Below are 26,366 nucleotides of genomic sequence, written 5' to 3' on the forward strand. Positions count from 1 at the left end.
AGACCACTTCGAATTATTTTATTCGATTATGGTAACGTGCCTATCACGTTGAGGTTGGCTACGCCGGGATTCGTTTTCAGCAAGTAGATATCCACACAAATGGGCCTTGTTGGAGCATACGTAATCCTAAAATGTAGCATCGTGCTACAGATGGCGTTTACTGCGCCATTTGTAGAATTTTCTAAAACGTACTGTTAAGACAGTAGGTAAAAGTTGGTCTGTGTTCTGTCGGAGCTGCCTGCGATGCGCTGATGAGATCCAAAAAGATCGAAATCGCGATCCGCTTCTGGCAGTTTCGACAGAATACAGACCACTTCGAATTATTTTATTTAACATGAATTAACTTGAGGGCCTATGAATGTCGCTGTCAACGGTGCTTACCTAGCGTCACCTAGCGTATACTACCACGTGGGCTTTGTAACAAAAATAACTTTATGATAAGTTGGAAGGCGGAAACAAATTGTCTTTCAACCTTATTTTTTTCACATCATACAATCTTTCGTCAGATTTTTTTCTTTAAATTTTTGTTTAATATAAGTGGCAGATTAGCAGTCGGTAAGGAAATGTTCAGTCTGTTAATTTTTTACGATTGTAAAATAAAGTTTTTACACAAAGTATCTATCCACTCCCCTCCCTTCCCGTGTAAAAGCCATAAATTTACTAACGCACAAATTGGCAGACCGTAAAAAATCTTGCAATTTTTTTGTCTGGAACTTGGAGAAAACGCAACTTTGGAAGGTGCTCACAACATTTTATTGACTTGTGGGTTTGTGCTCCGCTTTTAAAAGTTTCTTAAATTGCCTCATATATACACGTTGAATAATTGAGTAATTGGTAATATACCGCCATCTAGTCGACCATTTATCATACTACCTATAGTGTGGAATGGGAACAAATAAAGTCGCGATCCATATCTCGTGGTTTTGACAATTTGCTGACATTAACTTAAAGTTTTTTATTTAATTGTTTTATTGTATGTCTATTGCATATAGCATATGACTAATTTCATTTTGACAAGCAGGTACCTTTATAAGACCCTTGTAGGTTATGGTAACATACTACTAGTTACTTGATAGTTAATTTGTATCAGAACAGTATATTCATAGTCAGTAGATCTCATCAACACGTTTTAAGTAACTCTGACGGAACACCAACTAGCCTACTTATTGTGATTAAACATCGCTCAATAAATAACCACGAACAGCATAGTGAACGCAATCTTCCAAAGTTGTATTTTCCTAAAAAATTTTACATTATATAAGTATGATACGGAAAGAATTTCTAATACGACATGTACTGTTTAATTTTTAAAAATGGACAGTACCTAAGCCGCTATCTAGAAATATACAAATATATATTTTATAAATTAATGAGATACGTAATAAACCTGGAGATTTTACATTGTTATTGTCTGCATGTATTTCTCTAAACGAATACAGTACTAGTAAGTTTGCATCAACCTATACTGTCTTTTTGCTATTCTCCGTAGAATTATTTTGCACGTAAAACTCAAATTATTATAATTTATTTTCATGATATTATATATTCCTGCTAGAAAACAATACCGTACTCGCATCAGTGATTTGATTGTAAACGTTTGTGCAGCAATAGCTATGTACCTCTACATAAGCTTAAAAATTTGAAAAATATTCTTACTAGCAGAAACATTTTTACCAACTTGTTCTATCTCCATAATTATATCTACTTATTGATTGGTTTCATTAAATGTAGGACCATCAGGTTCAAGCATAGTAAATAATTCAACCAATCACAGGGCCGAATTTATTAAATTGTTAGACACCAAGCAGCATCGATACGACTTAGCCATGGATAACAGAGATCAAACGAAGTTTGTTAATAAACTCGAATTGACACCTTCTGACGAAGCAGTTTTAGAAGTTCCATTGCGAAGGTTACGTAAAAAACAATCTAAAATATACAATTCAACTAAAGAATTGCAAATTGCGAATGATAACGAACATGCTTCCTTTGACGAATCAGATGATTTATCCCTGATCGAGAAAAAAATGTACGAAAATCTTAAAAAGTGTGACATTGATGAAGGACAGATATCTAAAATCGATTTTGAACGCGAAGAATCTGTTGAAAATATGGAAAAATCTCTAAATGAGCTTTTATTGGAAATTGAAACTCATGAAGCCCTACTTTTACTCGAGAGTATTAGAAAAGACTGTTTAGACGACTGGCCCGGTAGCAGTGAACTTGTTAAAAATCCTAATTATGAAAATACAGATTCGAATAGACACGCATCAAACTTTGATTCAAGCATTGAAAGCTTAGAAAATTTTCAAGAACAAGTAGATGCAGAAATGTTATTACATGTAGAGACCGGGAAAAACAAAAAGCCACAAATAGAAGTCAAAGCCGTAAAGGAAGTGGTTAAAAAAACACGTGACTATTTAAAGGAAGACAGGGAAATCTCATATGTTACTCCTTTTCATAACAGTCACAGCACCTGTTCAAAAAGTTACACCGACTTGGTGTCTTGTCAACAATACGCTGCTCCCAAATTTTCATTGAGGCACAGTCCTTATATAGAGTATATCACTAATTACGATTTCACTTCGATCCCAAAGGCCTACTGTGATTGGCAATGTCAGTATGAAGGTAATTTTAATAAATGTATGAACGACTTTTAAAGGCATGTGAACTTTTTTTTTAACTAACAGAGTAAATTAATAACTCCAATAATAAACATCTGCAGTAAGAATATTTTACAAAAGAACAAAAAACAAAAAAGAAAATGTTCAGGTAATACGTAGATAAGTTTTGCTCTTTGTAGATTTTGTAGTTGCATGTTTTTCAGGACTTGCTTTCGAAAGTACAAATGAAAATCAGCAAACGATTTTCAACGACTTATCGTATGTTAAAACGAAAACGCTAGAATTTATAGATAACGAAACTAAATTCGAGCCCCCTTTGAATGCTGAAAGTGCAACAGAAAAGACAGAAAAGAAAAAACACAAAAAAGGATTACTTGGAACCCTAAAACTGATTGTGGGAAAATCCTCCGATTCAGAATCAGAACCAGAAAGTATAGCCAAAACGAAAGTGGAAAAGAAAAAAATTAAGGAAGGTAGATACAATAAAAAATATGCCCATGGTAAAAAGCCCAGAATGCCAACGCCACCCCCTGAACTCTCTGCCGAAGAAGTAACTTCCAATGACGAAAACGATTTGTCTAAGGCTGAAAAACCAAGCGAAAAAACCAAAGAAAAAGAGATTTTAACCAAAACAGCCCAACCACTAGTAGAACAACAAACCCACGGTAAAAGTAAAGATTACGACAAAATTAAAGAATCTGAAGAGCGAAAACCCATTTTCTTTAATCTGTTCGGTAAAAAGGAGAAAAAAGAGTCCTTGCATACTGACCAAATCTATTCAAACGAATTTAAGGAATTACTACAACAAACGAAGACCTTCGTTGATAATGAACTAAGCAATTACGAATGTGGACGGCCGAAACAATCTCTTCAAAGTGAAAAAGATAAAGCAATAATATCAACTGTTAAAGAACATGAAGAACGAGAAAGTAAAGACTACGAAAAAACGAAAGAATCTGAAGAGCGAAAAACCAGCTTCTTTAATTTGTTCAGTAAGAAAGAAAAGAAAGATTCTTTGCACAGTGTCGAACCATATTCCAAAGAATTTAAAGAACTACTTGAAAAAACGAAGAACTTCGTTGATAACGAACTGAACAATTACGAATGTGAGAAATCAAGAGGATTCGAATCTTTAAAACATGAAATCACTCAATCCAGTAAGGAAACTGAAGAACGTAAAGTCAGTTTCTTCAATTTATTTAGTAAAAAAGAAAAACGTGAAATATTGCACGGTGATAAGCCGTACACCGAGGAATTTAAGAAATTATTACAAAACACCAAATCGTTTGTTGATAACGAACAGAAGAATTATGAGCACGATCCCGTCGCAAAGCAGCTTCTTCAAAATAAAAAAGAGGTAATCACAATTCCTACTGAAAAAATCATTAAAGAGGAACTAAAAGAATCTGAGTCTATTCAATCCAAAAAAGAGGTCACTCCTTCTACTAGGGAAACTGAAGAACGAAAAATCAGTTTCTTCAATTTATTCGGTAAAAAAGAAAAACCCGATTCCTCGAAAGGTGATGTGGCATACACCGAAGAATTTAAGGAATTATTACAGAACACGGAATCGTTCGTAAACAACGAACTGCAAAATTATGAGTGTGATCCCATTGAAAAACAACCTCTTCAAAGTAGAAAGGAGGTAATTACAATTCCCACTGAAAAAATCATTAAAGAAGTGGATGTGAAGGAATCAAAAGGATCTGAGTCTACTCATATCAAAAAAGAGGAGGTTCCTCCTTCTACTAAGGAAAGTGAAGAACGAAAAATCAGTTTCTTCAATTTATTCGGTAAAAAAGAAAAACCCGATTCCTCGAAAGGTGATGTGGCATACACCGAAGAATTTAAGGAATTATTACAGAACACGGAATCGTTCGTAAACAACGAACTGCAAAATTATGAGTGTGATCCCATTGAAAAACAACCTCTTCAAAGTAGAAAGGAGGTAATTACAATTCCCACTGAAAAAATCATTAAAGAAGTGGATGTGAAGGAATCAAAAGGATCTGAGTCTACTCATATCAAAAAAGAGGAGGTTCCTCCTTCTACTAAGGAAAGTGAAGAACGAAAAATCAGTTTCTTCAATTTATTCGGTAAAAAAGAAAAACCCGATTCCTCGAAAGGTGATGTGGCATACACCGAAGAATTTAAGGAATTATTACAGAACACGGAATCGTTCGTAAACAACGAACTGCAAAATTATGAGTGTGATCCCATTGAAAAACAACCTCTTCAAAGTAGAAAGGAGGTAATTACAATTCCCACTGAAAAAATCATTAAAGAAGTGGATGTGAAGGAATCAAAAGGATCTGAGTCTACTCATATCAAAAAAGAGGAGGTTCCTCCTTCTACTAAGGAAAGTGAAGAACGAAAAATCAGTTTCTTCAATTTATTCGGTAAAAAAGAAAAACCCGATTCCTCGAAAGGTGATGTGGCATACACCGAAGAATTTAAGGAATTATTACAGAACACGGAATCGTTCGTAAACAACGAACTGCAAAATTATGAGTGTGATCCCATTGAAAAACAACCTCTTCAAAGTAGAAAGGAGGTAATTACAATTCCCACTGAAAAAATCATTAAAGAAGTGGATGTGAAGGAATCAAAAGGATCTGAGTCTACTCATATCAAAAAAGAGGAGGTTCCTCCTTCTACTAAGGAAAGTGAAGAACGAAAAATCAGTTTCTTTAATTTATTCGGTAAAAAAGAAAAACCCGATTCCTCGAAAGGTGATGTGGCATACACCGAAGAATTTAAGGAATTATTACAGAACACGAAATCATTCGTAAACAACGAATTACAGAATTACGAGAGTGAACCTACTGCAAAGCAACACCTACAAAGTACAAGGGAGGTGACTACTATTCCCACTGAAATAATTATAAAAGAAAAGGATATGAGAGAACCAAAAGTAGCTGAGTCTGTTCCAACCAAAAGAGAAGTTACCCCATCTACTAAGGAAACTGAAGAAGGAAAGGTTAGTTTCTTCAATCTATTCAGTAAAAAAGAAAAACATGATTCATTGCAAGCTAATGAAGCATACACCGAAGAATTTAAAGAATTATTAGAGAACACGAAATCGTTCGTAAACAACGAACTGCAAAATTATGAGTCCGATCCTTTAAAAACACAACAACTTCAATGTAGAAAGGATGTGACTACAATTCCCTCTGAAAAAATGGTTAATAAAGAGGACGTGAAGGGAGATTTGACACAATTAGATACTACAAAAATGACTGAGGAAGATAAACATGCAGTGACCAAACGTCAAGCAGATAAAGATAAAAGTCGCTCTACAGAACAACGTAGAAGTGGTTTCTTTGGATTGTTTGGAAAGAAGGATAAAAAAAGTTCATCAAAAGTCGAACAGCAATTGGAGAAAGAAACAATTGTAACACAGGCGCCTGAAACGGAAACGATGAAAGTGAAAAAGGAGGAAATTGACGTACTCGAAAAGGAAAAGAAGATCAATGAACTTGAAAAAAGTCCAAGTTCAATTTTATCAGTACAACAAACCAAAGTTTCCGTTGAAGTTGTTCAACCACAAGACACGAAGATGGAATTACAAAAAGTTGAAAAACTTGAAAATGTGCAACCGATTGAAAAGGAATTGTTCAAGGAAGATGATCAGTCTGTCGAGCAGAAGAAAGGTGGATTCTTTGATCTTTTTGGAAAGAAAGACAAAAAGGAAACACCTAAATCTGACAGAAAAGATTTTCATACAGACGATCTACCTTCTGAGAAGGAATATAAACATTTAATGGAGAAGACGTCTACATTTTTGAATACTGAATTAACAAATTATGAAGTACCTCTTCCTGGATTAGAAAAGACCAAAGATAACATTAATATTGATCTACAAGATAAATGTATTGACGAAATAGTTGAAAGCGTTGAAGAAGAAATTTACGAAGAAAAAGAATATCCCCCCGTTGAAAAGCAAAAGTTTGAGACAAGTTTAACAGAAAAACTAACAGATGATAATGTAGAGGAAACTGACGATAGCAATTTAATTAAAAAAGAAACACCTATTAAAAAACAAACGAAACTTGCTGAAAAACAAGAAACTGATATAACACAGACTGATCTTGAAAGTTTGTTAAAGGAAACTGCAACTTTTATAAACACTGAAATAGACTTCCGCAGCAACGAAATCCCACCAAAAATTGAAAAGTTAGTATCCCCTGTAAAAGAAAAACCAGTTGAAACAATAGAAAGCGAAATTACTACCACATCAGAAGATGATAGCAAATCTCAAAGTTCACGAGAAAGTTCCCCAAAAAAATCGGGATTTTTGTCCCTATTCACTAAAAAAGCTAAAAAAGATAAAGCACATAAATCAAAATCTAAAGAGTCAGAGAAAGGCGTAGTTGATTCCGAGGCACCTGATCGTCTTCCCGTAACTGATACAATGGTTCAGACGATGATCGATGAAAATAAACAAAAATTAAATAAAGAAATAACACAAAAGAAAGACATTATTGTTGAGGATGATTCCCTACAAAAATATTCAAATGATATAATTACTGATAAGAAAACTCTCGAAGCAGAACAAATAGCAGCACGACAAGCCATCGATGACACGCACTCGTTTCTCACTAAGGAACAACTTGCTTTAAGAGATACTGCAACAAGTAGTATTTCGAAATCTGCAGTATGTAAAGAACCATCATCTGAACCTGATAATACCTTAGAGGCATTAATACCGGAAAGCATTTACCTAAGTCAGGAGACTACTGTTGATTTTAATGCCGTAAAAAAAGTCGATGAAGATGAAAGCCTTTCATATTTAGAAACTTCTGTAGAACCAATTCACTTCGCTGCCGAAAATCTTAAAGAGTCTGTACAGAAAGAAATTAAAGAAGAAATTGAGCCTCAAGAGGATGCTTTAAAAAGTCAACTCGTTCAAGAATACAAAGATTTGGAAAAAACAGTGGAACAACGATCGAAATCACCAAAAAAAGACAGCGAAGACAGAAAAAGTGGAATTTTCAACTTCTTCGGAAAGAAATCAAAATCTAAAAGTGATCACGAACAAACAGTAGATGCCGATTCAAATTTAAAAGCTGTTTTAAGTGAAACTAACGATTTCATCACTTCAGAATGTCTTCATTATGACAAACCTGATATTTTGAAGGAAACTGCAGAACACAAAGATGTAGCGCCAAAGTCAGTAACATTCTCATTAGATGAAACTGACAGACAAAACGAAACGGAAGCAACAAAAGTAACCAATGGCGAATGCACAATAGACACAAGTATCACACCAAAAGATAGTGAAGTGAATGAGAAAGAGAAAGGTACCGACGAAAAAAAGAGCAGATTTCTAGGTGGTTTGTTTGGAAAGAAGGACAAAAAACATAAAAAAGCCAAAGAACCTAAGGAAGAAACACCAGCAGAAGATTTATTAAATGCAGAATTGACTAGAAAAGATTCTACAACTGTAGATCATTATGATTCTGAGCACATTGTGGAAAAGGACGTATTATCAAAAGAAGTTATCATTCTCGACTCGAAAGAGTTTGATAAAGAAGATGATGCTTTTCTTAAAACACTTGCTTCTACAAAATCATTCCTAGAAACGGAGAATCAAAATTATGACGATTCCCCAAATGTTCATATACCACAAAAGCCGACACAAACTAGTGAAGAACACGAAGAAAAGAGTAAACATGGAGGAATTTTAAAAATAATAACCGACAAAATAAGTAAGATTTCTCCAACGAAATCAAGCAAACCTGACACTATTAAAAAAACAACTGATGACTTAACTTTATCGAAAGACCTCGAAATAGAAGAAACGGAAAAGGATGTTCTGTCTACAAAAATAGACGACGTGGAGAGTTTAACTACAAAATTCAAACAACTAAAAGATAAAACTGAGGAAACCAAAGAGGAAATTTCTGATATGGTGAAAACATTTGAAAATATACGAAACGAAAGTACATTTGAAAAGTATGCGAACGAAGCAGATGATAATCTTAAAGAAACGCTTGACGATGCTCAAAAAGAATACTCCATAAAGACGAAACAAATAGATTCAACTGTAGATAAAGCTGAAAAGTTAGTGGAAGCCACCGCAACTACGATTACCGACAACATGAGCGATCAAATAAACACAGTTCATGATTATTCGAACGAAACGTTTGAAAATTTGAAAAAGGAATTCGAAAAAGTTAAAGCATCTGCAACTGACGAATTTCTTCAAGAAAAAGGAGAAAGCATTAAAGATGAATATTCCAAAAATATAAACGAAGTTAGTTCAAAATTATTAGATACAGCACAAAACACTGTAAGTTCTATGAAAGACAATACAATACAACAAGCCAAAGAGATGGACGAAAGTCTTAAAGATGCCCAAACTGCATATTTCAATAGCGCAGCTGAACTTGATTCCATTATAAATGGCCATCACAGTATATCTCAAAATATAAAACAAGTATCTACAAATATAAAAGAGAAAGTGGAAGATGAAGTGAAAAATGCTTCCGATTTTCTGCATGTACAAGTAGAAGATTCAAAGAAGATACCCTCTGGTGTTGCCATAGAAGAGCAACTGCACTTAGTTAAAGACGGGGTACATACATCTGCTACTAATATAGACGATACGATAGAAAAGCGAAAACAGGATTTGAAAGAAACTTTAGACTCGATTAAAACGACAGTAGATGATAAGATAGAAGATATCAGTAAAGCAGAAATTTTACATAAAACTGATGATAATTTAAAAGAAACATTGTCAGACATTGGATTGAACATTAGTCATAAAGTCACTGATAAAACGGATGCCTTAGAAAATGTAATACAAACATCTGCAGATAAAATAAGTACAAACATTTCAGAAGAAATGCAAAGTGTAGGGGATACTTTAAAACAAACCAAGGAGAATATAAACGACAAAATCAAAGAAAGTCAAAAGTCCATTGTTCAAGAAATAGAAATACCATTTCATGATACTAAACAAGAAGTAGAGAAACGCTTACATAAAGTGCAGGAAAGTGGAACAAATCTAATAGAGCAAGATAAATGGAAAGAAGTACAAGATTTGAAAGAACAATTCGAACAAAAATTAGAAGAGATACCTCAAATAGGATCAACAACAGCAATAGCAGACAATGTTGATATTTTTGAAGATGAATTAAGGCAAGTTAAGGATAAAGCAAAAGATATACATGACACTACCCAAGACACACTAGTTCATTTTCAGGAGGAATTTATTAAAGATTTCAAACCTACACAATTTATAGAAAAGGAACAGCCTCATAAAGTCCTGCCGCAAGTTTACGTTAGTCCTAAGAGTAGTAAAAGATTGTCAAACATCACGAATAAAGAAACAGAACTGAGTGCTATCAAGTCCGAAATAGAAGACAGTGTAAGTTCGATACAAAAGGGTCTTGCTGAACTAGAAGTAAAATCGGAAGATTTAACACCAATTGGTAAGGAAGGAGAAGCCACAAATGCATCTCAATCGACCCAAAAACGTAAACCAATGTTTCGCTTGGAGTCGGAGGATGAGGATGTTGCTAGTGCCGCCGAGATAAAGGGTTTCGATTTTCCAAAATACACAATGGAAACATTACATGAAAAACAGTTGGAACTAAAAGAGAAAGAAACTAAATCAATCGACGAAAAGCTTGAAAATATCGACAAAGCTTTACAATCATTAGAAGAAATTGAGCAAATGCACACAGACAAAATAACAGAACCAAAATTACATAGGGTCGAACGAAAATTCGAAAGAATGGCATCTGAAATATTAGAAAAAGAAGCGGAAGAAGCAAAAAAGGGGGCCGTTACGAACGAAGAATTAGAAAATAAAAGGGAAAAGGAATTTAATAGATTCGTTTCCCAAATTAGTACCGAAGAAATGTCGATCTTTCAAAACGAATACAGTTCATTATGCACCGAAGAAATTGACACTTTATTGGTAGACGCGGACGTAGGATCGCCAGGTAGTCAGAAGGATAATATCAAAGGTAGTTATGCTTAATCCCGATATTTATATACTTAATCCTTACATAATTATCGTACGATAAGTACATTAATACGTAAAATAGATACATCGATAGATATTGTTTATGCTTTAATACATATTGTATAAATTAAATTATCTCTTTAGTAGGATTCGTATTAAAAACACTTGCACTTGCAAATTACACATACGTAAATATTTATTTTTCTCTTCACATTTTATTTTCCTAATAATCAAAAGTCAAACATATCGGGTCCAAATGAACAACATGATGCTGCCTACATGTGTACATTTTAATTTTATTTTCGATAGGTGATGTAGTTTATATGGCTCCAGTAAAGTTTAACGAAAATAATAGCATTAATAAAGCTGGCGTTGAAGTAGATATCATACCTATAATGCGAAGTCCCTGTGCATCACCATTGCCTTTGTCAAAACCAGACCAAAATTTGTCACGCCCTCAATCAGATTTGGGTTTTTATAGCACAAAGAGAAAGAAAGGCGGTAGCAGTTTACCAGACTTGCAAAGATCGACGGAATCTCTTTACAGCAGTCATTCTGGAATTGTGGAATCGATATTAGAAATCGGTCCTGAAAAATTTCTAACACCCCCTTCTTCTAAATACTCACGCACCGCTTCTGAGGAATGTTTAAATTCAGAAAGTAGGGTAAAACCAACCTCCAAGCCCTACAATAGTAACGATTGCCTATCAGGATCATTAACCGAAGCACTCACTTCTTGGCTGAGTCAGTCCAGCTTGTTTTCGAACGAATCAAAACTATCAGTGGATAGCGAAAATAATTCACACAACAAGAACAGAGAAACGACCAAAAAGTCAAGAAAACAGAACGCCAAAAGGCAACCTTGCACACTTAATTCATCTCCTTTAGGTAATTAAAAGTATCTAACCACCATCGGTGAACAACATCGACAAGGGCCCGATATGTTTGTTTTTGTCCGCATGTGATTAAAACAAAAATGAATTCTTTATCGCAATGTTTAGCTTTGCATTTAAATTTGACATGTTTGTGTGCGTGTGTGTGTATCTGTACAAGGGTAAGTTGGTTTGTCACATGAACTTAAAAGGTGCTTTTCATTTAACGTTAACATTGCCTCTATGCTCACCCTTAGCTGCCAGCTAGTATTAATGACAATAACCCATCTTTCTAGACGCCGTCCTCGGACAACTAACCCGTAATGAAACTACTGATCTAACCGCTTCACGAACTGAACCCACGCCTTCGGTTCTATTACTAACCAAAACTAACGAAACACAAATAACAACAGAAAAGCCTACCCCTCAAGAAGAAGATTCTCGCGTGGATAGTATAACATATAGTGAAAAGAAAAAATTCTGGGAGAGCATATCGTCACAGGAATCTGAAGCAGATACTAGCAAAAGTTCAAAGAAGCAAGAAGTTACTTTTAGTGAAATTGTTCCTCCTCCGGTACCTAAACCTAGACAGAGTAAACAACAGCGCACAGACGTGGAATCGACGACAATAAAACGAACGGATAGCTTTGACTCACAATCAGAAGCTGCTCCTAACCAAGGAGGTTACGATAACACCGGTTACATTTCTGATAGCGAAGACGTCGAACATTACATATCTGATTCCGAAATCGAAGATCGCGTTCCGCAGATCAGAGAGAGACAAATGAGCGTATTCTATCCGACAACGGGACTTGGAAGAAAATCGATCTACGAAAGATCACTTTCATTGCCAACACAGGACCTATACGATATTAAAAACCAATTGAAATTAAAAAAGGAACATATCGAGGAGCAAATAAAGAAAGGCATGGTTGTCGAACAGCTATCGACCGAATTTGAAGAGGAACTACCTCCCGAGTACAAATCGTTCGAAATGGACAATTCAAAAGAGGAACAAAAACTTTCGGAAACAAGAAGTGCTCCTGAAGCCACTACCGATGACGAAATCGAGCAGATAAGTGAAGAAGTTTCAAAAATGGCAACATCTAAGGATGTTCAGAAACAATCTGAAACAGAAAAATTAAAAGATGATACCTTATATGAACAACAAGAAATTTTATATTCCAAAAACGTTGTAATGACAACAGATGAATTTTTAAAATCAGAAAAGAGCCTCTACGATTATTCATTAACCACAACTCAAATAAAAGACAGTAAACAAATGGACAGCCTTTTTCACAAAGTAGAAGCATTTACAGAAAAATCAGAATCATCGCTGATTAAAGAGACTGATTTATCGGCTGAAACGCACAAGTCTCATCAAATTACATCACAACAAACGCACAAAATAAAAGACGAAACAATCAAATTTGATACGCACAAAGATCGAGATATAGACTTACACGTTGATAAAAGCGAAATCGAAGAGCTCGAAAAAGAGTCAGATAATAAAAGAGCAGAAAAACCGAAAGCGAAAGAAAGAGTAGCAATATTAAAGTCTCCAATCAATTTACCCGAAGAAAAAATGGAAAGTACCATTTGGGAAACGCCGGTACAAGTTTCCAAAACAATCGACGAGCAAGCTCCCGAATTCAGTGTCGAAAATAACAAACTCAGTTCGCTTGCACAATCTTCTTTAGATCAAGAGGCATTTGAAGAATTAGGTCCAACAAGAAAACTCCAAGTTGAAAATATTTTGATACAAAGTCTAAGCGACGATAGCATTACCTTAGACGAAGCTAAAAAAATGGCAGCGTCGTTGATGGACGACATTGAAAAAGAAATACAGAAATGTAAACCGCTCACGCCAAGCGCTACTGAATCCATTCCAGGTGGAATTTTCACGTGTGACAAGGAACTTAAAACATCTCTATTGAAATTGGCGGAAGAAAAAGGTTTAGATAAGCGCGAAATGCAACTAGTTGAGTCAGTATTAGCAAGAAAACAAAGAGGACTAAAAAGCAAAGACGACGCAACTCATGCTTCAAGCGTAGAAATAACGGACGAAGATTTAAAGTATAGCGGTGTGGAAATAGACTTTTCGCCATCCAGCAGTCGTTCGTACATTTTAGAACAACTTGAAGCCGAAAAACAGCAAAAGGTCTTCACTGAAACAATGCCTGCTTTAGACACTTTAGAGACTAAGCAACAACACCTCGATCACGATTTGATTACAGAAGAAAAAGAAACAAAATATGTTGACGAGAAAGAAGAAAAAATAGTGCAAGATGAGTCAACTGAAGTAGCAAAAGAAACAGAAAAGAAAGCTACATCAGTAGAACAAATAGAAGATGAAACCATACATAAAACAATTACGCATAAAACTTCTGAAGACGACAAAGATCAGACGGTTCAAACGCATAGTTCGGGATCGAAATCAAGTAAAGAAGATTCATTTCAATCTCCAGAGGGCAGCAGAACCGATACCGAGCAAGGAGGAAAAAGTGGTTCATTTAAAAAAGATCAAACAAGTAGCAGCACAAGCAACCTAAAGAGTGCCGGAGATAGACGTTCAGGAACAGACTTCGAGGGTTACTCTAGCTCGGGCGAAAGTCATTATCAAAGTTTCGAAATAGACAGTAGCAAAAGTAGACCGTGCTCTTCAGATTTCGAAGGGCTAAACGTAGTCGCTTCGTCGGAGTACGAAAGCGCATTAACTTCTCAACAAACATCGGGACTGTCCCACGGCATGTCAGATTATCATACTGCAATAAGTTCCTTGACTTCAAAAGAAAGTATGAAAAGCTTAGATAGCGAGAGTTCTGGCAACTTGGCGAGTTTTGAAGCTTCCGAAGCATCTGAAACTCTCGTTCCGTCAGCTCTTGAAAACGAAAACGACATTTTGGAACCGGTAGAGGTAATCGACGACTTTCACGAAAAAATTGGAGAGGAAATAAAAGCACAACATTTTGACACCCCTTCGAAAATGAAACGTTCTCACGAAATGACTTTCCAACAGGAACCCGTAGACGACGAGTTAATACGAAGAACATCGACAGACGACTTATCTACATTACGAAAGTTTAGCGGAGAAGAATCTCCAAGTTATCTCGAGAAAGAAATGCAAAGCGAGATGAAGAGTACCACCGAGAGTTACACGTCGACAGCATCTACTGTAATAGAAGTGCCAATGGATTCGGTAACGTTAACCAGCTCGACATTTACCGAAGGTAACACGTCATATGCCAGTACACAAATAGTTTCAAAGGCCGTAGATGAAGATAAAGCACAACAGCAACAAATCGAAACAATTGAACCTAAAAAAAGGGGACACAGGCGATCGGAAAGTTCATTGCTTGGTCAAACAGGACAAATTCCGTACATGACGAATATCGAAATGAAGCAGAAATGTGATGATTTTATAAGTGGAGAATTACTTGAATATGAAACGGATGAAAAAGAATACGATAAAAAGTATACGCAACGTGAAGAAATCATTAATCAGCAAACAAAAGTAGCAGCTCCAATTTTAGAAGACGAGGCAGAACATCCCAAAGAAGTCGAAGAGAGATCGCAAAAAAGGCGAGATTCCCAGGATGAACAACCGTTACCTGGCATTACAGTCACGCAGCATATGGCTCCTTTAAAAGACAAAGGATTCCATTATCCTGACTTAGAACTTGAAGAGCAGCAAGCCGCACCGGACAATTCAACACCTGAAACACCAGCTTCAGCCTCGAGCAAAACCTCCGAAGAATCAGATCAAGGTAAAGTATATGTCTTACAACAAGATTCAACCAAATCTACAACTGTTCCTCCTGCCGCTGCACAAATTACAAAAACCGAAAAACCTCTAATCGAATCAAGACAAGAAACGCCAATTACAGCACACAAAGTTGCAAAAAGTGGAAAGGACAAGGAAGCCGAACCTACGTCAGAATCTCCCGATAGCGATTCTTTCGAAATGTTAGAAAAGCCTGACTTAATTGACGATTTTGTCGTTATAGAAGAAGTTGCCAAAGAGGCTAGTGAACAAGATCAAGAAGGAAAAAGTGTACGAATAGAGTACAGTAAAAAACCTACCAAAAAGCATGACGAAGAAGTAGAAAACTATTTAATACAATCGTCGTCGAAACAAGCACAATTTTCAACTGGAAAAACACAAGAAACAAAAGACGATCTCGCCTTCGATTTCGAAAGCAGTCCACCTATGCCAGAATTAAAAAGCGCAAGCGAACCGGATTCCAAAACGAAAGAATATTTTCATTCTTATGAACAAGAATTAGAAGGAAATCGAAAATGGATTGAACAACAATTTCAAGGGGATCAGGCAACTATGGCGGCCGGTTATGGTTACGAAATGGAATTCGAAAGAGCTCCCTTAGAAGATATCAAAGAGGAAGAGGTCGCCGATTTTGATTCTAGCAGAATAGGAAGCTTAAGTTCTCACAAAGACGGAAGCGCTGGAAGTATAAAAGATTCCTATTCAAGCACTCCAGAGTATGACGTGTTAGCAGGTCGAAAATATTTCACACGTTCAGGTGAACACGATGACGTTTCTATGTCGAGCCTTCAAGAATTTGAAAACTTAGAACGTGCAATGTCACTAGAAAACAAAAAACCCCACCAAGGATCTCAAGATTCTTCAAGTACAAGTGGAAGTAGTTACGGAAAACGATATAGCGTTGGTAAAAATGGTCAGGTTGACGACATTTCTACTAATTCACTCAAAGAATTCGAAGGACTAGAAAAAGCTTGTATTGCCGTTCATAAAATAGAAGAAAAAGTCAAGCAAGAAGAGGCGCTACTCACTCAAATTGAAGAAGGTCACGAAAGTGTCGCATCAGAATCGGAAAGTTGTGAAACATTATCGGGCACAGGCAAAAAAGCACATTCATCAGACTCTGATAACAAAATGCTCGAAATAGACGCAATTATTAAACAAGCCCAATGCAGCATGGATAAGTTCATCGATTTCAAAGACGACGAAAAGCCAGAATCAATAGGTCGAGGAGATTCTTTAGAAGAAGTTTCGAAAATTCCTGATTTAGATCTTGACACACCAATGCAAAAAGCCACAAAAGTTCAGTGGGTGGAAACAAATGATGATCCGATGGTAAATTCGACAGACTCTTTAGATTTAAATTTAGACAAATCACCTCATCATGACAGCACGGATAGTTTAGATCAAAAAACAACAGCAAGAGATCCGATGACCGCGAGCACAGACTCCATCGAATATCAAAGTAAGCAAAAAACCGATAAAGACGTTATGCGCAGCGACAGCTTCGACAATAAAGACGAAAGGGATGGAAGCTATGTAATGACCTTAAGTGATTCGTTAGAATTGGGTACTACCGATGTAAACCAAGGGGTCCTGAGTGATTCAATAGACGAAGAAGGCTCCCGTATTGGAATTCCAGAGCACAGTACTTCTAGTAGCGGAAAAGACTTTAGTTCGTCAGTTAGAGAAGAAATTGTGGATAAAACAAAACAACAAATTTTAGAATTTCTCCCAGAAGATACCGAAAATTTATTAGAAATATCGACGTCAACTGCAACACATGCTACGTACCATAACGAAACAGATTCAATATTTTCAGGAAGTTTTACTAGTGGCTCCAACACTATGGTGTCTTCTACAGAAGCGATTGATCCCAATACCGAAACCATCAATTTATCTGCAGCAATCGATAAGTTATGGTATGACGATCCTAGTAATATCGAACCCTACGTATCCGAAAAATATCAAGTTTTACCCGAAGATGATCAATACTCACATATTATTCACAAAAAAATTGAAATGCCAACCACCGTACAAAAGGTTACGTTTACCGGACCGAATGCGGAAGAAGAACTAAGAAAGTATTTGGAAACCGTCGGTCCAAGTCAAGAACAGGTTCAGGAAACAACCGAAATTGATGAATTTGGAAACGTCCACAGAAAAAGGATAGTCACAAAACAAGTCGTTGTCGGTGCTGAAACAAAAATAGCGGAACCTCTGAAAAGTGATGAGCAATACGGTCAAGTTATTAGACGGAAAATTGAACTACCCCCCACAATTACTAAAGTTTCGTTTACTGGAGAAGACGCTGATGAACAGCTCAGAAAATACTTAGAAACTGTCGAACCAAAAGAAGAGACAGAAGAAACGGAAGTTGACGAATTCGGAAATATTCACACTAAAAAGACGATTAGAAAAAGAATCGTACTTCAGCAACAAGATCCCCAAGGTGACGATAGTTTACAATATAATATACTGAAAAGTGGCCAAAGGCAAACAGATATATATTCGGTTGACATTTCGAATTTGGCAAAAGGTCAAGAACTAACGTCCGATGTTCAAAAGTTACTAACATCGATAGCCGAAAGTAGCGCAGGTTTGTTAAACATTAAAACCTTATAATAGTTTTCGTTACATTATTAGACACAAGTTTAGTTCTTCTGTATTTTATGTCCGATATTTGTTTGATTTTATGGTAAGTCTATTTTTGTTTGGTTTGCAAAACTATTTACATAAACATATATATGTATATTGCATGTTTAACTCACTAAAACAAACCGCCTCTCTAATCAGAACCGTTCGAAAATCTTATTTATTTGTTTAATTATGTGCAGGAGAATCGTCAGATCATCCGCAGAGTGCCGCCACTGTCAAAGAATCCGACACTGCTGTTAAAGGTGGGTATTCATAACAAAAACTCATATCGATAGTTTTTGTAAATATTCAGTTCTCTACATGTACTAACACTGAAAACTTCGCGCGTGCCTGTATAACGGAAATATTTTTAAACTTACTTTTAAGGGTTTGTAATGCATTAGCAAATTTTGTGTATTTATCTGTTTGTCTTGTCGCACATCACATAAACGCTGCAGACAAAATTCAGATAGAATTTTTAGAACAATCATGGGAGAAGAGAAGTACAATTTAATTTTTATTTCATCACAATCGCATCGTTGAATTAGTGGTTACAGTGTTTTCTAATCATATCTACACAATAAATTGATAACGACAAAAACTATTTATTTACACTAATTATTAAAGAACCTAAAAACACTATTAAATTTATAACTAAAGTTAGGTTATGAATTATTCTATTTATTTACACTACTGTTGATATATCACTATTCACTGCGCTATTTATTTCACTTCTATCATTGTTAATTTATTTCTGAACTCACTTCTGCAACGGTCAATCTATTTCTTCTTCTCGGTGATCGTCTCTTCCTTTAAATACTCTTTTGTTTACTTTCTGGAACCTTCTGGAAACATCCGGATAGTTTATTTTTCCTTTGAACTGTTTAACTGCTTTCCCAGAACGCAGATACGACACACACATTTACAAATACGGCGCACATGAAGAAAGGCGCCCGCTGCTAGTCGACGAATCGGTAAGCCGTTCACGCACACGTGTGCCTGATCGCACACAAACACACTCGTGCTCGCTACAATATCGTATGCTTCGTTTACGCTGATTCGAAATATAATTTTAGTTTTATTTCCAATTACGATAATAGTAGAGCAGGGCGACTATACCATTTAACAATTATTCCGATTTATTATTATATTATTATTCGGATTAATCGATTATTTTTACAAACTGAAAATAATTAATTAATTAAAAATCGATTAATAAGCAATTAATTGGATGATTTGCCCAGTCTTATTTACCATAATGGTTTAAGACTCGGTTACACGGACTGTGTTCCGACGCGTCAGGTACGAGAAGGCTCATACTAACCTGTTCTTTTTCAGTTGTTGGCGATACATGTCAAAGGAAACGCTTCATTCCTTAAAAATATCTAGTACGGAAATGTTTACTTTATTTTGGATAAACATTCGCCGTATGCAACTAGAATATTCAATGCAGTTAAAGTAAAAAAGTATTATAAAATTACGTTATGCATATGGAAATTTTAAATGATGTATATCAGTACTTGAAAATCCACTAATTTTCTATAATATGATTTTTTTTACATCAAACTGAAGATATTCATTTTTTTTGAAATACCAGACTCAGTATAATATAAACTGCTGTACAAACAGCGATGTATTTCGTTGATTCGACATTTTTATGTGTTGCGGAGTTCTTACCCCACAAGTGGACGGGCCGTGTAGCCACACACCTTTACGCGATTATAAATTTCCTAATACATGAAACTATTCGTGATATAATATTTATTTATTGTATATATATGAAGCGCATATACTATATATGAAAGCCTATAAATATTAGATCCAGTAATCACAATTTACAAACTTTAGCAGCTTTAAAATAAAGAAGCCGCACAATTTTTGAGGTCAAACTTTTTTGTTTGCTAGACCAAGTACAATAACTTCACACAATTTTCAGATTGACCAACCAGTCCAGTTATTATAGTCACGGATACGAATATGTAGATATACGAGGGTGGATTGATAAGTTTCCGGCCTGACCAAGAAAAACAAGGTTTTTAAAAATTTTTTTTTTTTATTTCTCAACATAATCTCCTCCAAGGCTGATACATTTCTCATAGCGGTGTTCCAGTCTATTAATGCCATCTCTATAGACTGATTCGTCAAGCTCCTCAAAATAACCATTTACAGCTTCGATTACTTCTTCATTGTCCGCAAATCTCTTACCGCCAAGCCATTTTTTGAGATTAGGGAACAGAAAATAGTCACTCGGGGCTAGGTCTGGAGAGTAAGGAGGGTGCGGCATCAATTCAAACTTTAGATCGTTGATTTTAGCCGTCGCAACGATTGACGTGTGCGCTGGTGCGTTATCGTGATGAAACAAGATTTTTTTCTTCGCCAGATGAGGTCGTTTAATTTTCACCTCGTGGCTCAAACGTTGCAATAAGTCTGCGTAGTATTGACCAGTGATAGTATTACCCTTTGCAAGGTAATCAATGTATATAATACCTCTTGCATCCCAAAAAACAGTAGCCATAACCTTGTTCGCCGAAAAAATTGTTTTTGCCTTCTTTGGAGTTGGTTCCCCTGGTCCAATCCACTGTTTAGACTGTTCTTTGGTTTCAGGAGTGTAGTGGTGGACCCACGTTTCGTCAACGGTTACGAATCGACGCAAAAATTCGCTTGGATTACGCTTATACAATGACAAATTTGCGGTAGAAATGTTTTTTCGAATCAATTTTTGGTCGACTGTTAGCAAACGCGGCACCCATCTTGCACAGAGCTTTTCCATATGCAAATGTTGGTGCAAAATATGTTGCACACGTTCATATGACATCTTACAGGTCTCAGCTATCTCACGCACTTTCAATCTGCGGTCTCCCAGCACTATTTGATGAATTTTTTCGATCATATCTGGAGTTGTGACCTCAACGGGGCGTCCTGAGCGAGGCCCATCAGAGGTGCTCACACGACCCTTTTTAAACTCGGAAACCCACTGCTTAACGGTTGAATATGACGGGGAGGATGTCCCCAGTGTTGAGTCCATCTCTTTTTTAATTTCCTTCGGCGTTAACCCCTTCAAATAAAAGTATTTGATGACAGCACGATTTTCCTGCTTTTCCATTTTTACGAAAACCACAGAGGCGTCTTGTTCAGCGTGCTGTCAAACCTACACTAGCAAGGAGATCGGGCTGAAACTATAGCTACAAGCTATCCAAGGATGGTACTATAGAATGTCACCTCAAGGTAGGCCTAGTGGCGTCATCTCTTGGTTAGGCCGGAAACTTATCAATCCACCCTCGTACTTCATTTACTTTCTCTAGCGATGTGCCCCTTCTAATGCCTTTGATGCGCGCTGGCAAAATCGTAGGTAGGGAGAAAAAAGCTCATTATACTCTCGACTCTTGTTCATTAAACATACTTTTTCATACAGTACCTGCCAAAAGTTTTGTTCAATCATGAATAGTAGCGCGAGTCGAAAACAATCGTTAAAGCCTTTAATATGTCTTCAGTAGTAAATGATACCAATAACAGCACATTTGATCAATGCAATTGTAGTGGATAAAATGGTCAATTTTTCCGTGCAATACTGTACGGATTAAACGCTCCTCACCGGTTAAGAGTGTGGCCGAGAGTTGTCTCCTTTCTTTTGTGGCCTAGTGCTATTCTTTTCTACTTTGCGCCGGTCAAACTGAAGGTCGCTACAGAAAGTAAACGAAGTATATTTACGATAAATGTATTTCATGAACAGGCTACACCTTAATTTATAATATTTGGTATTTCCAGTATTTAGCGCTTTTATTTTAATTACACAACAAACTCAATTTCTACTACTCCATTATTGAATTAAAATTTCATAGTGCAAGGGTTCCAAAGGCGCCTACTGAAGTACGACATCAGTATAGACGATCAAACTGAAGTGGATCCCAGAGAACATGATTGGCGTTTTAATATTAACCCGTATGGTACATAAAAGTTTTGTTCGTTTAATGTCCCCTTTCAGATCCTGCATTTAAATGTTTTTATTAATTATGTAAGAGTTTGTGAACATATTGCTTGGTACTGTTTACTATCTCTTCACCACGGTAAAGCCATTTTTAATTATTAAAATGTAAAGACCAACCAAGAGTAGCATGAAACACCTTGAATGTACTTTTTCCTTTTTTTGTAACCGTCGTCGTCCTTTTGCAACATCTTACAATATTTGTGAAAATCATTTCAATTTGTCAAGGAAAGATTTATTTATCTATTTAAGAATACTTAAAATACCTTCCTAAATTACATACAGAAATATTTACATTTCTAAGTGCATTTTTACTAAACACTTAAATTTTAAAATGGCACAAAGTAATTTGTAATTGAACAGTTAAGTTGTTCAAATTCACAATAATTCACAGTGCGTTTTATCCAACTAATTCAGAAAATAAAATAAATGCATTGTGAATATAAACTAAAAGAAACTTACCACTAAGTACCACAAGTAATTTTTTAAAAAACGAATACTTGTTCCGCCCACAATTAAAAGTAGGAAAAACACATGTCCGTTTTTTCAGAAGCTACTTATGGTAATTACCGTTGAGTATGTTTTGCCTGCTTTGTTATTCTTACTATGAATTACTAAAATAGGACTGTGATTTGGCAACCTGTGATTTTGTCACAGTGACAGAAGCGTCGCAGTGACAACATTCTTAAAAAAAACATTTTTAAAAAGGACAAAATTAGGCAACTATTAAATAAAACTACGCGGTACAGTATACATGACGTTTTAGATCTCATTTACGCAAGCGAACGCTATGCTCTAGAGGTTTAGACTAGTGTTGCAACAGACTTCTGTTTCCGCTTCTGCAATTGCGGAAGTTCCGCACACTTTTCCACCTCTGTTTCTGCGTCTGGTTCTGCATTTTTATAACAGAGGCTTATCGGAACTTAACTAAATTTTATTTCTCATCTTTCAAAACAGCAATGTATCGGAACAATAAAACAAGTCGTAAAAAAATATTATTTTCAACAGTTGACTGAATACGACCGTTTTGAAAACACAATTTAAACGGAATTAGTAAATTGTATGAGGTAGCTGATATATTAGTGATATTAGAAGCGGTGTTAACAAAACAGTATTGTATGAAAATAAATAAAAATATAACAAAAATACTAGTTTGCAAGAGCAGAATAAGTAGGAAAGGAACTAATATAAAGAAAATGGAAGAGGTGTTAACAAAACAGTATTCTATGAAAATAAGTAAAAGTAAAACAAAAATACTAGTTTGCAAGAGCAGAATAAGTAGGAAAGGAACTAATATAAAGAAAATTAGAAGAAGTGACTGATTTTAGGTATCTAGGAAGTCAGAAATGTCAGAACGGAAGGAGAAGTAGGGATATAAGGCAGAGGATAGCGCAGGGTCAAATCGCCTTTAATAAAACGAAGTCACTTGTCACTATGTTCGCGAACGGTTAATTTAGAAATTCGACAAAGATTCTTAACGGTGTATGTTTGGAGCGCGACGCTGTATGGGTGCGAAACATAGATTGTGGGCACGCGGCGGGAAAGAAAAGGTTAAAAGCGTTCGAAATGTGGTGTTACAGCGAATGATGAGGATACCATGGATAGAGAATGTTAGAAATGAATAGATATTAAAAAGAATAGGAGAACAGAAAACTCTATGGAAGTCAATAAGGAATAGGCGAGATAGGTTGGTAGGACACTTTCTCAGGCATGAAGGTCTAGTCAGAGACATATTAGAGGTAGAAATAGGAGTTAAGAGGAGTAGAGGTAGATCTAGATTAGATTACTGTTCACAAATAGTTAAGGATGTGGGATGTTCTAGTTTTAGACAAATGCGAAGATTAGCTCAGCATGGGAAAGAGTGGAGGTGGGTNAATTTTAATAATGTATGTAATGTCGAGCGAATATAAAGATAGGAGACGAAAAATTAAAAGAAGCGGCGGATTTTCGGTATTTAGAAAGTCACGTATTTCAGAATGGAAGGAGTAGTAGAGATGTAAAACAGAGGATAACGCAGGGTTGAGTTACTGTATGAAAATAAATAAAAATATAACAAAAGTACTGGTACGCAAGGGAAGAAAAAATAAGAAAAGAACGAGATATATCAATAGGAGTAACGGATTTTCGGTATTTAGAAAGTCAAATATTTCAGAATGGAAGGAGTAGTAGAGATGTAAAACAGAGGATAACGCAGGGTTGAGTCGCCTACATAAAAAAGAAGTCACTTCCATGCTCGCAATCGGTTAATTTAGAAATTCGAAAAAGTCTGTTAAATATGTATGTCTGAAGCGCGGCGCTGTACGGGTGAGAAACATGGACGGTGGGCGCGGCGGAAAAGAAAAGGTTAGAAGCCTTCGAAGTGTGATGTTACAGATGAATGATAAGGATACCGTGGATAGGGAAGGTTAGAAATTAAGAGGTTTTAGAAAGAAAAGGAGAATAGAAGGTAAAGGTCTAGATGATGGCCCCTACCTCCATTGGGGTGGGGTGGGGGGATCGAAAGAGGAGGTCTCCCCCACCACTGTACCACAAAAAGTTCGTGGCGGTCTCACCCCCATAAAAAGTTTGTGACAAAATTACAGGTTGGAGCAGTCACAGATGAGAACTATTAATCACTATCAATCTCATCTCCAGAATATATTACTTTGCGATTTCTTACATTTGGAATTTTCCTACGCGCAATTTGAAATTTATCCTTTTGTTTTAAGTTTTAAGCCATTTTAAACCTTCATATTCAAACGATTACTGTTGTGCATCTGTTTCTCTACATATATTTATATTTTATATATTTACACATATGTGTATGTAGATACATGTATGTTATATGTTCCATTTATGTTTGTCATAAACCTTTAAACATTAAAATTGTCTTGACATTGATTACAATTTTATTATTTTCCAGGAGAAGAAAGTAAACAAACTAAAGAGGGTAAAAAAGACAAGTAAGTAAAAGTGTAAACCTTTTCCTAATCTGAATATGTATATAACATGCTAATGTGCGTACGAAAAGACAGGGTTTTCTCTTTCACCACCAATTCCTACCAACTTCCCGTTGGGGTGGTAAATACCCCTTGGTCTCCTGCTGAAAGTAAAGGAGTTTGGTGACGGTGGGTGGAAGTGGGTGGCGAAAATGTCTGTCCTTTTCTAACTTATGAGACCTTTTGGAAAGTTCTAAAAATTTCTGGAATGATCTAGAAAGTTCCAAATTGTGTGCAACTGTTAAAATCGATATGGAATGTTCCAGAAAGTTCTAGAAATATCTGAAATAATCTGGAAAGTTATACACCGCATGTTTAATGGTCGACTAAGGGCCGATTTCCTGGGCGATGATTAAAGTTAACAAATCGGTTTAACTGAATTTAGCCTATCATTTACTCCTATTTTGAATAATAGTGGAACGCGATTGGCTCTAATCAATTTAACCAAATTGTTAACGTTGATCAGCGACCAGGAAACCGGGGGTAAGTCTCCCAATATCTAAGATAGAAATCTATATTATCTTCGTTAAAAAGTGGATCCTTAAATATTTTATATACCGTTAGACATGAGATGTATTTTAACCCGAGCAACGCCGGGTGTCGCTGCTAGTTTACAATAAAATGTTAACACGTTTTCCTTTTCAGACAAGTAAAAGACCAACATAAACTTTCCGAAGAAATGGAGGAACTTCTTGAAGCGATGAAGGAAGTAGGCAAAAAATAAAAAGAAAAAAATAATCTCACTAAGTTTATTTCCGTCAAATTCTATTAAATTAATATGTTATTTAAGTTCGAAACTATTTAAGGATATTTAGCTTTGAATGAACTATACATGTAAATGTTATTCTCAGTTAATCAAAGGTATAGGTCTTTAACATTACTCAAATTGTGAATTCTAAATTTATACAAATGCTATCTTATATATACCGGATAAATTATTATTTATTTATACATTAAGTATGTCGCTGTATCTGTTTTATGGATAATTCGAATATATGAAAAAAGATATTGTATATATACTGAAGTGAACACATAATAATGTAAGTAGGTATTTAAAATGTTAAAGATAATTTGAATTGTCCATGAAACAGCTCAATGTGCAATTATCATTACTATTATATATATGCGGTAAATAACTATTCTAGTGTAATCTTACTGTCAAAGAAAATGCCTATTTGTTATGTAGATTTGTAAATGCATTCGTATTTATCTTTAAGTAAAATGCAACTCTGTTTCACTACTAAATAAGATTTTACTTTCAGCTTTCCTTTATAAGCCATAATGTAACACGAAAAATTTTAGTTGAACAGAAATCGGAGTTTGTGGTTTTTCCATTTCTGTTCGGCATTTAAATTTTTACATTGTCCACAATAGCCACTCTGTATTTGTAGCATTATACAAATAGCAAATAAAATATAATAGAGCTTTATACGATTAAGTACATAATTCCTACAACACTTAATTAATACATGTTTATATTGGTACATTGGCAAATAAAAAATACATAATACCTA

At 35.6% G+C, this 26,366-nt stretch overlaps 1 protein-coding gene across 5 annotated transcripts in view; it reads left to right on the forward strand.

Moving 5' to 3' along the window:
- Window positions 1-26,366, forward strand: part of LOC108735735 (ankyrin-3) — a 139,445-nt gene extending 113,079 nt beyond the window's left edge. For 4 of the 5 annotated variants that reach the window (XM_018467853.1, XM_025979201.1, XM_025979202.1 and 1 more), the window contains 4 exons: window positions 11,771-17,854; window positions 18,093-18,155; window positions 24,777-24,816; window positions 25,498-26,366. In XM_018467853.1, the coding sequence (XP_018323355.1) occupies window positions 11,771-17,854; window positions 18,093-18,155; window positions 24,777-24,816; window positions 25,498-25,576 (6,266 nt within the window). In that variant the 3' untranslated portion in view covers window positions 25,577-26,366. Of the gene's footprint in view, window positions 1-2,680; window positions 10,604-11,770; window positions 17,855-18,092; window positions 18,156-24,776; window positions 24,817-25,497 lie in introns of those variants that run through there. The other variant, XM_025979200.1, reaches the window with a different exon arrangement.

The sequence above is a fragment of the Agrilus planipennis genome, unplaced genomic scaffold (genome assembly GCF_000699045.2).
Source record: "Agrilus planipennis isolate EAB-ADULT unplaced genomic scaffold, Apla_2.0 scaffold32, whole genome shotgun sequence".
Lineage (NCBI taxonomy): Eukaryota > Metazoa > Arthropoda > Insecta > Coleoptera > Buprestidae > Agrilus > Agrilus planipennis.